We start from the raw sequence: 14,131 nt of genomic DNA on the forward strand, positions 1-14,131 counted from the left end.
TAGATTAGGGTTTCTTTTTCAAGATTTACGATTCAATAGCTTCATCATGCTTATTTTATCACAATTATATAATCACATTCATGCAAGCATACAATTAAGCATATAGAAGGGTTTACAATACTACCCATACATATCATTCGCTATTAAGAGTTTACTACGTATAGTATAAAAACCAAAACCTACCTCTACTGAAGAATTTTGATCAAGCAAGTAATTTCCCAAAGCTTTGTTCTTCTTCTCGTTTCTCCTCTTTCTCGTTCGATCCTCTCTCTCTCTCTTTGTTCTTTCTACTTTCTTTATTCTAACCCTCTTTCTTTTACCCTAATTAGCATATAATTAAGAATAAAAGGTGGCAATAATAACCCACTAATTAATTTAAGGTTACCTCTTTTAACCCCCAAGTAATTGAGTTATTAATATTAAACCACTGACTTTATAATTATAAGCCAGAATTGTCCAAAATACCCCTTAAAATAATTATAGAAACCGACCCAGCCTGGGATTACGCAGCTTGTGACAGGCCATCGTGCCTGCGACGGTCCGTCCTGCTGCTCCGTCACAGAGTTCAGAGACTCAATTCTTTGAAGAGTCTGTGACGGTCCGTCACGCCTGTGACGCTCCGTCCTGCTATTCCGTTACGAAGTTCAGAGAGTCGATTTCAGTACCCATTTTTCAGAATTTCTAAGTGTTTTGAAATGAGACCCCCTCGACGGTCCGTCGTGCCCATGACGGTCCGTCGTGGGATCCGTCGTCTCAGCCAGTTTTCCAGAAATAACATTTGTTGCTCAAAACGACTAAACAGGTCATTACAATAGATACCAATTTACCATCGTTCGTCCTCAAACGATCATAAGAAGAAAAACAAGGGCGAAAAGAAGTACCTGAATCTGTAAACAGGTGTGGGTATCTTTCTTGCATATCAGCCTCTTTCTCCCAAGTGGCTTCTTCAACGGGTCGATTCTTCCATTGAACTTTGATGGATGCAATCTCCCTTGACCTCAGCTTGCGAACTTCTCTATCTAAAATGGAAACAGGCTCCTCCTCATAAGATAAATTTTCATCAAGCAAAACTGAATCTCAACGAATGATGTAGTTTCCATCCCCATGGTATCTTTTCAACATAGACACATGAAATACCGGATGCACTCCGGACAGCCCTGGAGGCAAGGCTAACTCATAAGCCACCTCCCCTACTCGCTTAAGTACTTCAAAGGGACCAATATACCTTGGGCTTAACTTACCTCTTTTTCCAAACCGCATCACCCCTTTCATGGGCGAAACCTTCAGCAAGACTTGCTCACCCTCCATAAACTCCAAGTCTCTAACCTTTCGATCCGCATATTCCTTTTGCCTACTTTGCGCTGCTGAAAGCTTTTCTTGAATAGATTTCACTTTCTTTAACGATTCTCTCAGAAGGTCAGTACCCCAAGGTCTAACCTCAAATGCATCAAACCACCCAATGGGAGACCTACATCTTCTCCCATATAGTGCCTCAAATGGGGCCATATCAATGCTTGAGTGATAGCTATTGTTGTAGGAGAACTCTGCTAAGGGTAAGAAGCTATCCCAATGACCACCAAATTCTATCACACATGCACGAAGCATATCCTCCAACACTTGAATCGTTCGCTCAGACTGACCATCGGTCTGAGGATGGAACGCAGTACTAAGGTCCGACCTAGTACCCAATTCCGCATGCAATGTTTTCCAAAACTTAGAAGTAAACTGCGTACCTCTATCTGATATGATGGAGAGTGGAACTCCATGCAATCGAACAATTTCCGAGATGTAAATTTTGGCTAACTTCTCTGCATTATAAGTCACCTTGACCGGAATGAAATGAGCAGACTTAGTTAATCTGTCCACAATTACCCAAATAGAGTCATACTTACCCATTGTCTTTGGAAGACCAAGTACGAAATCCATTGCAATCCTTTCCCACTTCCATTCAGGAATGGGCATTCTCTGAAGTGTTCCTCCGGGCCTCTGGTGTTCATACTTTACTTGCTGACAGTTTGGACATTTGGCAATAAAATCAACAATATCACACTTCATTCTACTCCACCAAAAGTGTTGTTTTAGGTCACGGTACATCTTGGTTGCACCAGGATGTATAGAATATCCGGAACTATGAGCCTCTGTAAGAATGGTGTGGATCAAATCATCAACACGGGGCACACATACCCTTCCCTTAATCCTCAAAACACCTTCCTCATCCGTTATTGCTTCTTTAGCCTCTCCTCGCAACACTTTATCTCGGATCCGGATCAATTTCTCATCATTAAACTGTTTTCCCTTGATCTTGTCAAGAAAAGAAGATCTTGTCTCCACACAAGCCAAAAATCCTCCCTTCTCATTTACTTCTAACCTCATAAAGTCGTTAGCCAGAGTCTGGACCTCTCTAGCCAATGGGCGTCTAGAAACTTGTAAGTGGGCTAAACTACCCATGCTCCCTGCCTTTCTACTTATGGCGTCTGCCACAACATTAGCCTTTCCCGGATGATACAAGATAGTGATGTCGTAGTCCTTCAGTAGTTCCATCCATCTCCTCTGTCTCAAAATCAAATCTTTCTGAGTAAAGACATACTGTAGGCTACGATGATCCGTGTATACTTCACACTTAACCCCATATAAATAATGTCTCCATTGCTTTAATGCAAACACTACCGCAGCCAGTTCCAAATCATAGGTCGGGTAATTGCGTTCATGCACCTTTAATTGCCTTGAAGCGTAAGCAATTACGTTCTTCTCTTGCATTAGCACTGCATCCAAACCCGAATAGGATGCATTACAATAGACAATGAAATTCTTACCTTCCACTGGCAGGGTAAGGATTGGTGCAGTAGTCAACAAGGTCTTGAGCTTCTGAAAGCTTTCTTCACATTCATCCGACCATACAAATGGAACATTCTGCTTAGTCAAGTTCGTCAATTGGGAAGCAATGGAAGAGAATCCCTTGACAAATCGGCGGTAATAGCTAGCTAAACCAACAAAGCTCCTTATTTCTGACACATTAGTAGGTCTTACCCAATTCTTCACTGTCTCAATCTTAGAAGGATCCACCATCACTCCATCCTTAGAAACCACGTGCCCCAAAAAGGACACTGAATCTAGCCAAAACTCACACTTGGAGAATTTGGCATAGAGCTTCTTCTCCCTCAACATTTCCAATACAATTCTCAAGTGCTCCTCATGTTCCTTCTTGCTCTTTGAATATACCAATATATCATCAATAAATACGATCACAAAGAGATCCAGATATGGCTTAAAAATCCCATTCATCAAGCTCATGAAAGCAGCAGGGGCATTCGTAAGACCAAAAGACATCACTACAAATTCGTAATGCCCATACCTGGTCCGAAAAGCAGTCTTTGGCACATCCGTTGCCCGTATTTTCAATTGATGATAACCGGATCTCAAGTCAATCTTAGAGAAGACACAAGCACCTTTAACTGATCGAACAAGTCATCAATGCGAGGAATGGGATACTTGTTCTTAATAGTTACCTTGTTCAACTGCCGGTAGTCTATGCACATCCGAAAACTCCCATCCTTCTTTTTCACAAATAACACCGGAGCACCCCAAGGAGATGCACTTGGTCTAATGAAGCCTTTGCTTAACAACTCTTGAAGTTGGGCCTTTAACTCTCTCAACTCCGCGGGAGCCATTCTATAAGGGGGTATAAAAATGGGGCGAGTACCCGGTTCCAGGTCGATGCAAAAATCAATATCTCTATCCGGTGGCATACCAGGAAGGTCTGCAGGAAACACATCTAAAAACTCGCGAACTATCGAAACCGACTCAATTGGAGGTACTTGGGTAGTATCATCCCTTAGATGTGTCAAGAACGCTAAACAACCCTTACTAACCATTTTCTTAGCACGAAGAAAGGAAATGAAACGAACCGAATTGGAAGTGTAGTCACCCTCCCACACCAACGGATCTGTCCCAGGCTTGGCTAACGTCACAGTTTTAGCATTACAATCCAAGATCGCAAAATTTGGGGAAAGCCAAGTCATACCCAGAATTACATCAAAGTCAACCATTTCTAAGATAACCAAGTCTACATAAGTATTGCTCTCCATAAAAGTCACAGGACAAGACCTATACACCTTCTCAACTATCACAGACTCACCCACCGGAGTAGAAACACGAATAGGCATGTCAAGCAATTCACAATTTAATTTAAGACCAGTAGCAAATGAGAAAGATGCATATGAAAATGTGGATCCAGGGTCAAATAATACAAAAGCCATGCAATCACAAACCAAAAGATTACCTGTGATGACAGCATCTGATGTCTCCGCTTCTGACCGCCCAGGGAAAGCGTAACAATGGGCACTATCACCTGTCGGCCCGTTGCCTCTACCAGGCTGCGCTGCAGTAGTTCCCATTTGTCCGTCACCCGACCGTTTTGGTGACCACCATTACTTCAGCCACCACGCCCTCCAGAATGACGGCCTCTTCCATGACCATCTCTACCTCTGACTATTTGAGGTCTGTAACTCTGTTTTGGACAATACCTCTTGATGTGTCCAGTCTCCCGACATCCATAACATTCTCTGGATTCAAGCATTGGTCTCTTAGAGAAGTGTTGACCGGTCTGAGGTGGACCCCCAACTACAGTCTGTAGTGAAGACTGAATTGGTCGGACTAAGTAACCTCCTGAACCCTGTCCTCTAGAGTAAGAACCATTAAACTCACCTCCCTTTCGAAACCTTTTTGATGTTGATGCCATGGTGAAGTCATCTGGCTTCACTCCCTCTACCTCTATCACGAAGTCTACCACTTCTTGAAAAGATTTCGCTGTAGCCGCTACCTGTAAGGCTGAAATTCGCAACTCTGATCTCAACCCCTTCACAAAACGGCGAATCCGCTCTTGTGGACTGAAACAAAGTTGGGTGGCATACCTGGATAATGCACGAAACTTAGCCTCATATGCAGTAACCGACATCTTACCTTGCTCTAGGCTCAAGAACTCATCTCTTTTCCTATCCCTCAAAGTCCGGGGGATATACTTCTCCATAAACAAGTTAGAGAATGATGCCCAAGTCATAGGTGGTGCCTCTGTTGGTTGACACTCAACATGTGACCGCCACCACATATTGGCGTTCCCTTGAAATTGATAAGTCACAAACTCCACACTAAACCGTTCTACTATACCCATCTTGTGTAGTAGCTCATGACAGTCAACCAGAAAATCATAAGCATCCTCCGATTCAGCACCCTTGAAGACTGGAGGTTTCAATTTCAAGAACTTACTGAAAAGTTCATGCTGATCATTTGTCATTACAGGCCCTGTAGTCAGACGAGGAAATGTGCCTATTTCCACTGAGGCATCCATGCGGGGAGCCATAGTAGCTGCATGTTGTACCTCCGGAACCTGAGGTGCTGGTGCAGAAAACACTGGAGGTGTCTGGCCCTGACCAGATAACCCGCTAAGATAAGCAAGAACCTGATTGATCATCTCTGGGGTAGGTTGGGGTGGCAATCCCTCATTCTGTACTTGTTCATTCTCCCCATCCTCCCCTTCTCTTACTACTTCCTCAGTCGGTGGAGGGGTCACCGCCCTAGTATCAGATGGGCTAGGTGCTCGTCCTCTTCCTCTAGAGGACATCCTCCCACGACCTCTATCACGGCCTCTTGCCGCTACTCTTCCTCGAGCTACAGCCCCAGCGGCTGGCTCAGACGCTTCTTGTCTTGCCGATGTTGGTGTTGGCGCAATCGTTGCTCTAGTTCTAACCATCTGCGAAATAGAGTGAAGATGGTCAGATACCAATTTGTATCACCTAGATACCAATTGGACCCAAGTAATAGCACGAAAGAAGAAAGAAAGAATGGAAATTTCCTAAAGTCTTATAGCCTCTCAAAGAAAAGTAAATGCGTCCCCCTACCGTTCCTTAAGACTCTACTAGACTCGTTCTTGTGTGATGAGACCAACGAACCTAATGCTCTGATACCAAGTTTGTCACGACCCAAATCGGGCCGCGACTGGCACCCACACTTACCCTCCTATGTGAGTGAACCAACCAATCTAAACCTTAACATTTCAATATAATATCAACAGAAAGTAATGCGGAAGACTTAAACTCATTAATAAAAACCAATTCAATAACTTCTAAAAACTCAACAACTATTATTATTATCCCCAAAATCTGGAAGTCATCATCACAAGAACATCTACTTCAAATTACTAAATCTAAGAGTATCTAAGAAGCTAAAATACATAAAAAGCTAGTCCATGCCGGAACTTCAAGGCATCAAGACATGAGGAAGAAGATTCAGTTCAAGCTAGAAGCGTTAGCTCACACTGAAATCCGGTTTAATGAAGACTGGCTAGAGTTGCGGTTGAGTTGAAGATGACGGTACGTTTGTTGTACTCCACAAATAACAAAGAAAACAAATACAAGTAGGGGTCAGTACAAACACAAGTACTGAGTAGGTATCATCGGCCAACTCAAAATAGAAAACAGTATATATCAGATAACATCATAAAATCAACTAATATCCTTAGCATGCAGCATTTACAATTACCATAACCCTTGGTTACAACACCAAGCACATCAATGAGGACTCACGCCTCCTCATCATACTCATTTGGGAATTAGGTTCATTAGATTGAATATATTAACATCTTTCAAGATTCATTATCTTTATTCCTCTCATGTCGGTACGTGACACTCCGCTCCTCATATACTATCCTGGTGTTGGAACGTGACACCCGATCCATATTCTATCCTGGTACCGGAACGTGGCACCCGATCCATATACTATCCTGGTGCCGGAACGTGACACCTGATCCATATTCTATCCTGGTACCGGAACGTGGCACCCGATCCATATACTATCCTAGTGTCGGAACGTGACACCCGATTCATATTCTATCCTGGTACCGAAACGTGGCACCCGATCCATATACTATCCTGGTGTCGGAACGTGACACTCCGATTCTCCTATACTATCCTGGTACCGGAACGTGGCACCCGATCCATATACTATCCTGGTGTCGGAACGTGACACTCCGATCCTCATATACTATCCTGGTACCAGAACGTGGCACCCGATCCCCTAATCTCACTACTTTCGTTCATCAAGCCTTCTTTTATACCAAGGCATCATCATTAACAAAGTAGATTAGGGTTTCTTTTTCAAGATTTAAGATTCAATAGCTTCATCATGCTTATTTTATCACAATTATATAATTACATTCATGAAAGCATACAATTAAGCATATAGAAGGGTTTACAATACTACCCATACATATCATTCGCTATTAAGAGTTTACTACGTATAGTATAAAAACCATAACCTACCTCCACTGAAGAATTTTGATCAAGCAAGCAATTTCCCAAAGCTTTGTTCTTCTTCCCGTTTCTCCTCTTTCTCGTTCGATCCTTTCTCTCTCTTTGTTCTTTCTATTTTCTTTATTCAAACCCTCTTTCTTTTACCCTAATTAGCATATAATTAAGAATAAAAGATGGCAATAATAACCCACTAATTAATTTAAGGTTACCTCTTTTAACCCCCAACTAATTAAGTTATTAATATTAAACCACTGACTTTATAATTATAAGCCGGAATTGTCCAAAACGCCCCTTAAAATAATTACAGAAATCCGACCCAGCCTGGGATTACGCAGCTTGTGACGGGCCGTCGTTCCTCCGACGGTCCGTCCTGCTGCTCCGTCACAGAGTTCAGAGACTCAATTCTTTGAAGAGTCTGTGACGGTCCGTCACGCCTGTGATGGTCCGTCCTGCTATTCCGTTACGAAGTTCAGAGAGTCAATTTCAGTACCCATTTTTCAGAATTTCTAAGTGTTTTGAAACGAGACCCCCTCGACGGTCCGTCGTGCCCATGACGGTCCGTCGTGGGATCCGTCGTCTCAGCCAGTTTTTCAGAAATAACATCTGTTGCTCAAAACGACTAAACAGGTCGTTACAAGTACACAAAAAGAGACAATTGTATGTTAAAAAAACATGTGTTAATTAAATAAAGTCACTTCCAGGAAGTTGCTTGAGACATCGAAAAGCACAAATATTTGTAGGGTGAGCATCAGTCTACAATTGAGCATCGATCGGCCTATGAAGAGTAATTCCTAAGCATTCCACATTCAACTCATAATGACAACAAAATTGTTAGTAATATCAAATTCTCTGTCATTTATTCCAGCCAAACTTGCTTATGGTTCAGTGTGGAATATACTGCTGCTAGCTTCCGCTACTATTATCGCATGATCTTTAACTTGACTTTAAAACAGTCAATTGTGATCTTTAACTTTAAATGGATGTGTCTATTTTTTAATTTTGTACAAATTAAAATATCTACTTATGTACGAAGTTAGAGAACATGGATGTCAATTAAAGACAAATTAAAGAATTAATGTATTATGTCATTTTATAATGCCGCAGAATATACATAGTTTCACTCGCAAATAAAAAGAAAAAAAGAAAAAACTATTCATATCATTTTTATTAAAGTTTAAAATGTTTTTAGTGGAAAAATTATATTAAAAATTATATTATATTAGAAAAATTAGTTAGATGATTTTCTTACAATTATATTATGAATTCGATAATCTTTAATGTCACGACCCAAATCGAGCCGCAAGTGGCACCCACACTTACCCTCCTATGTGAGCGAACCAACCAATACAAAATCCAACATTTCAATATAATGACGGAATATAATGCGGAAGACTTAAACTCATTAATGAAAATCAATTAAATAACTTCTAAAAACTCAACAACTATTATTATCCCCAAAATCTGGAAGTCATCATCACAAGAACATCTATCCTCAAATTACTAATTCTAAGAGTATCTAGAAAGCTAGAATAACTAAAAAGCTAGTCCATGCCGGAACTTCAAGGCATCAAGACATGAAGAAGAAGATCCAGTCCAAGCTAGAAGCGTTAGCTCACACTGAAATCCGGTATAATGAAGACTGGCTAGAGTTGCGGTTGAGTTGAAGACGACGGTACGTTTGCTGCACTCCACAATAACAAGGAAAGAAACATACAAGTAGGGGTCAGTACAAACACAAGTACTGAGTAGATATCATCGGCCAACTCAAAATAGAAAACAGTATATATCAGATAATATCATAAATTCAACTACAATACTCAACGGGTAGCAACAACAAGTACTATAATCATTAATAAGTACGCCAAGTACACCCATGAGGACGCAAGCCTCCATACCATACTCATTTGGGAAATAGGTTCATTAAATTGAGTATATTGACATCTTTCAAGATTCATTATCTTTATTCCTCTTGTGTCGGTACGTGACACTCCGCTCTCCTACTACTATGTGCCAGAACGTGACACTCTGATCCCCTAATTCTACGTGTCGGTTCGTGACACCCGATCCCCTAATTCTACGTGTTGGTTCGTGACACCTGATCCCCTAATTCTACGTGTCGGTTCGTGACACCCGCTCCACTAATCTCATTCTATTAATTCATCAAGTCTTCTTTTATACCAAAGCATCATCAATCTCATTACTTAAGTTTATCAAGCCTTCTCTTATACCAAGGCATCATCAATCTCATTACTTTAGTTCATCAAGCCTTCTCTTATACCAAGGCATCATCATTAACAAGATAAATTTAGGATTAGAGATTCAATAGACTCATCATGCTTATTCATCATAATTATATAATCACATCATGTAAGCACACAATTAAGCATATAGAAGGTTTTATAATACTACCCAACACGTATCATTCGCTATTAAGAGTCTACTACGAATAACATAAAAACCATAACCTACCTCCACCGAAGATTCGTGATCAAGCAAGCAATTTCCCAAAGCTTTGTTTCCTCTTCGTTTCCCTCTCCTCTCGATCGTTCTCTTTCCCTCTCCTTGTTCTTTCTATTTTTCTTATTCAAACCCTCTTTCTTTTACCCTAATTAACATATAATTAAGTATAAAAGATGATGAATTAACCCATTAATTAATTCAAGGTTATCTCCTTTAACCCTCAAGTAGTTAAATTATTAACATAACCCACTAAATTTATAATTATAGCAGGAATAGTCCAAAACGTCCCTTAAAACATTTAAAGAAATCCGACTCAGCCTGGGATTACGCTGCCTGTGACGGTCCGTCGTGCCTGCGACGGTCCATCCTGCTGCTTCCGTCACAGAGTTCAGAGACTCAATTCCCTGAAGAGTCTGTGACGGCCCGTCACGCCTGTGACGGCCCGTCCTGCCATTCCGTCACGAAGTTCAGAGAGTCGATTTCAGTACCCAAATTTCAGAATTCTAAGTGTTTTGGAACGAGACCCCCTCGACGGTCCGCCGTGCCCATGATTGTCCGTCGTGGGATCCGTCGTCTCAGCCAGTTTTTCCAGAAATAAAATCTGCTGCTCAAAATGACTAAACAGGTCGTTACATTTAATCTGTGTAACGTGTGTATATATATAGAAAGAGAGAGGGAGAGACATGTTTCATAAGAAGATACCAAATCGAAGTTTAAAAAGAGATTACGAATTTTAATGATAATGCATCTGATTTAAATAAGATCATTGTGTGATTGGTATCAAAGGATCTATCTGAACACCATGTTGACTCATATGACACTATTAATTTCCTATAGTTTAATTAAGGAAGAGATCTAAGTGGATATCAAAGTGACCACAATTGCAGGAAGAAACTTGATAAAATAATTAATAATCCGTTTGGATAGGTTTAACAGCTGTAATTATTTTTTATTTTTTTTTGGATTGTTTTGTAAAATTTAGATTTTAGAGTAACTTTTAGGCCAAAACAAAAAGTTAGGATGCTCAATTTATTGCTTTTGTTTAACAATTGTTTTACTTGGATTAATATGATAATTCCTTTTATTCAATCTGTTCAATAATAATTGTTAATTATTGATTTGAAACAAAGGTAAAGAAATCATAAATAATAGGAGAAATTTTACACTTATTAAACATAAGTCATCTAAATATTAAAAAATAAATAGTAACAATATTTAATTACGATGGCAAAATAGACATAAAATGATATAAATTATTTATTTTATAAACTAGATAAATATTATTAAATATTTCGAAATAATATAGAAACCATTTAATTTGGGTCATTTACTTACCATGTAATTTCCAAAGTCCACTATGATAAAGTCAAGTTCCTACTTTTGTTTTCTTCGTCAAGATCCTACTTCAAGTAGGACATTGGCCATACTTTTCAAATATTCTCTATTTTATTTAGAATTTGTGAAATAGAAGATGAAGATGAAATTGTTTTTTACATTATAATTTTTTATAAAAAAGAAAAGAGCAGCTCATTTGGAATTTACGAAGATGGAATTGAAAAACAGATTGGTAATACTTTCCAAGTTTGAAATCAAACTCCGAGTTTAAAGAAGTAGATCATTTTCGTGGCCTAATGACTTAAATTAGGTCATCCATTGGATCAAATTTTTTCTTGTGAAGTATAAAATAAAGCATTCGTATGCCATAAGACAGACCAAAAATTGAATCTACTCAATAGATTAAGTTGATGCAACAGATGTAATATTTCAAAAGAATGTTAGAGGATATTCCGACTTAATTCTTTTTTCATTGAATTTATTGCATTAAATTTGTTGAAAAAATTTATAATGGTAGAGGTCCAACCAATAATAATTGGGTGACCCTCCATTGATCAATTGACTCTTAGAGAAAGGTACATTTCTTTATCTTTTTACTATCTATTCACCTCTCTTTTTTTCCATTTTCTTATTTTCTTACTTCTAATAAATATTTTTTAACTTTATTTTCTTAAGACGTTAATATATTGAATAAAAGAATTAATAAATAATCTTTTACCACAATAACTAAAAACTTTTTTAGGACTGAGTATTTAAAATAATTCATATCACTCAATATTTTTAATAATATCAAATTAACTAAAAAAATATTTAGTGTTTTGTCAATTACTAGCACCTAGAAAAATAAATTAAATCAAATTTGGTTTTTATTTTCTTAATTCTGTTTTAATTCATATATTTAGTCATTTTCTTAATAGGGAGTATCCGTTATTTTTCTTAATTTAAGTTAAATTTTTTTAAAATACTTAATATAAAAACGTTGGGAAATATATATTATAACTGAATGTACGTAAAAACACGAAAAAATGAATTCTAATAATATTAAGGGTGAATGATATTATTATAATAATAATATAATGATTAGTTAATTTAAAATTATATGGAACTGATTGATTCTTGAAAATAAATTAAGCATTGTAAATTTTGATAGAAAAGACTTAAATTTTGTTGTGTGACTCGTGTCATTTGTATAATTTTATTATACGTTAAAGAGTCTGTCATATGCTGTCTCATTATCTTTCTTATATTTAAATATTGTTATGGCGAAAGAATTAGTATATGTAATATTAAGATAATATCAAAAATCAAAACAAAAATAATCTTATCAAATCAATTTATATGCTAAAGTAAATTAGTTTGTATTTTGAGTTGATTTATTCTATTAAATATACTGAAAATAAGTTCATTTTTTATGTTGACAATTTTATGAGTATCTAAAGTTATTTAAACAGAAAATGTATTTATGGATTTTTTTGTTTATCAAATGTATTAATAATTTAATTATGTTTTGAGAATTAGATATTTATTAAGGGTAAGAAAACAAGAAGATGAAAGAAAAGAGAGGTGAGAGATGGCAAAAAGATAAAGAGTGTACCTTTATTCGAGTGTCAATTAATCATTCGGCTGTCACCCAAATATTATTGATTGATTACACCTCTGCCATTTGTAAAATTTTTCAAATTTGCCTACGGATGCAGAATTTTCCTCGAATTTCTGATGTGTTTTCTTGTAAATAGTGGCCATTTGTGTAAGTAAATGCCCATTTCTCCTCCTACAAAGTCCAATTCCATTTTTCCCCCAATCCACCATGGCAACACCACCTCCAATCTTCATCTCCACCGCCACTCTCCACACCCTTTTGACCCACAAATCCCTCGTCGACCACCTCCAATTTTCACTCCCTACCTTCGCTTCCACCACTGAATCCCCACTTCGCCATGCTCATCAAACAAGCCCTTCTACCTCTCTCCTCCTCATGCCTTGTTGGTCTCGTGCCCCTTCACTTCCTTATATCGGAGTCAAGCTAGTCACTTATCATCCCAATAACTCAACCCAAAATTTACCTGGGGTTCATGCCAGTTATGTTCTTTTCAATTCCATTACCGGACAAACTTTATCCACAATGGATGCCACTGAACTCACAGTCTATCGAACTGCTTGCACCTCCGCTTTAGCTTCAAAATTCTTATCAAGACAAGATTCAGAGACCCTTTTGATGATCGGTGCAGGTACTTTAGCGCCGCATTTGATCAAGGCACATCTGACAGTTAGGCCAAATTTGAAGAAAGTCATAGTGTGGAATCGAACTGCTGATAAGGCGAAGCGGGTGATCGAGAATTTGCAAAGTGAAGCTAGTTTTGAAGGGGTGAGTTTTGAGAGTAATGCATCTCTTGAGGAAGTTGTGGGGTTGGGAGATATTGTGAGCTGTGCTACGAATTCAGGGACACCATTGGTGAAAGGGAAGAAGCTTAAAGAAGGAGCGCATTTGGATTTGGTTGGATCGTTTAAGCATTCGATGAGAGAATGCGACGATGAAGCGTTGAAGAGGGGAAAAGTGTTTGTTGATAATGAAGCTGCTATGGTAGAAGCAGGGGAGCTTGTGGGTGCATTTGAGAGAGGGGCAATTACAAGAGATGATATTGTTGGGGACTTGTTGGAATTGATCAAGGGAGAAAAGAATGGGAGAACAACTGCTGAAGAAATTACGGTCTTTAAATCAGTTGGTTCTGCTGTTGTGGATCTTATCACAGCTCAATTGGCATATGAGACTTACATGAAAAGTCATTAACTTTAAATTTATTTGTTATGTTCTTATATCATGATACAAATAACGATAATAAGGGCTTATTTTTACTCTAGTGCTTGTTCTATGTCTCAATAAGATGGAAATGCAGTTTAATGTGGTATCAAACAGTTTTGACATTTTGTGATATGAAAATGGTTTTTTTGCTTCCACCCGGTGTCCAGAGCCCACATTGGAGCTCCCACTCTGGCTTCATTCAGAGGTGGCACTTCCAACATGATTTTTTCCA

The 14,131-nt window shown here is 38.5% G+C and overlaps 1 protein-coding gene across 1 annotated transcript; it reads left to right on the top strand.

Moving 5' to 3' along the window:
* The first annotated feature begins 10,715 nt into the window (after window positions 1-10,715).
* LOC101259252 (protein SAR DEFICIENT 4) lies at window positions 10,716-14,010 on the top strand. The gene has a single exon (XM_004240666.5). It carries the CDS (start codon window positions 12,907-12,909, stop codon window positions 13,885-13,887), a length of 981 nt encoding a protein of 326 aa, XP_004240714.1. The 5' UTR covers window positions 10,716-12,906; the 3' UTR covers window positions 13,888-14,010.
* Window positions 14,011-14,131: the final 121 nt, after the last annotated feature.

The sequence above is a fragment of the Solanum lycopersicum genome, chromosome 6, assembly GCF_036512215.1.
Source record: "Solanum lycopersicum chromosome 6, SLM_r2.1".
NCBI classification, from domain to species: domain Eukaryota; kingdom Viridiplantae; phylum Streptophyta; class Magnoliopsida; order Solanales; family Solanaceae; genus Solanum; species Solanum lycopersicum.

Excerpts from the sequence above, each read along its gene's own strand:
- LOC101259252 (XM_004240666.5), top strand. The coding sequence starts at position 12,907 with ATGGCAACACCACCTCCAATCTTCATCTCCACCGCCACTCTCCACACC.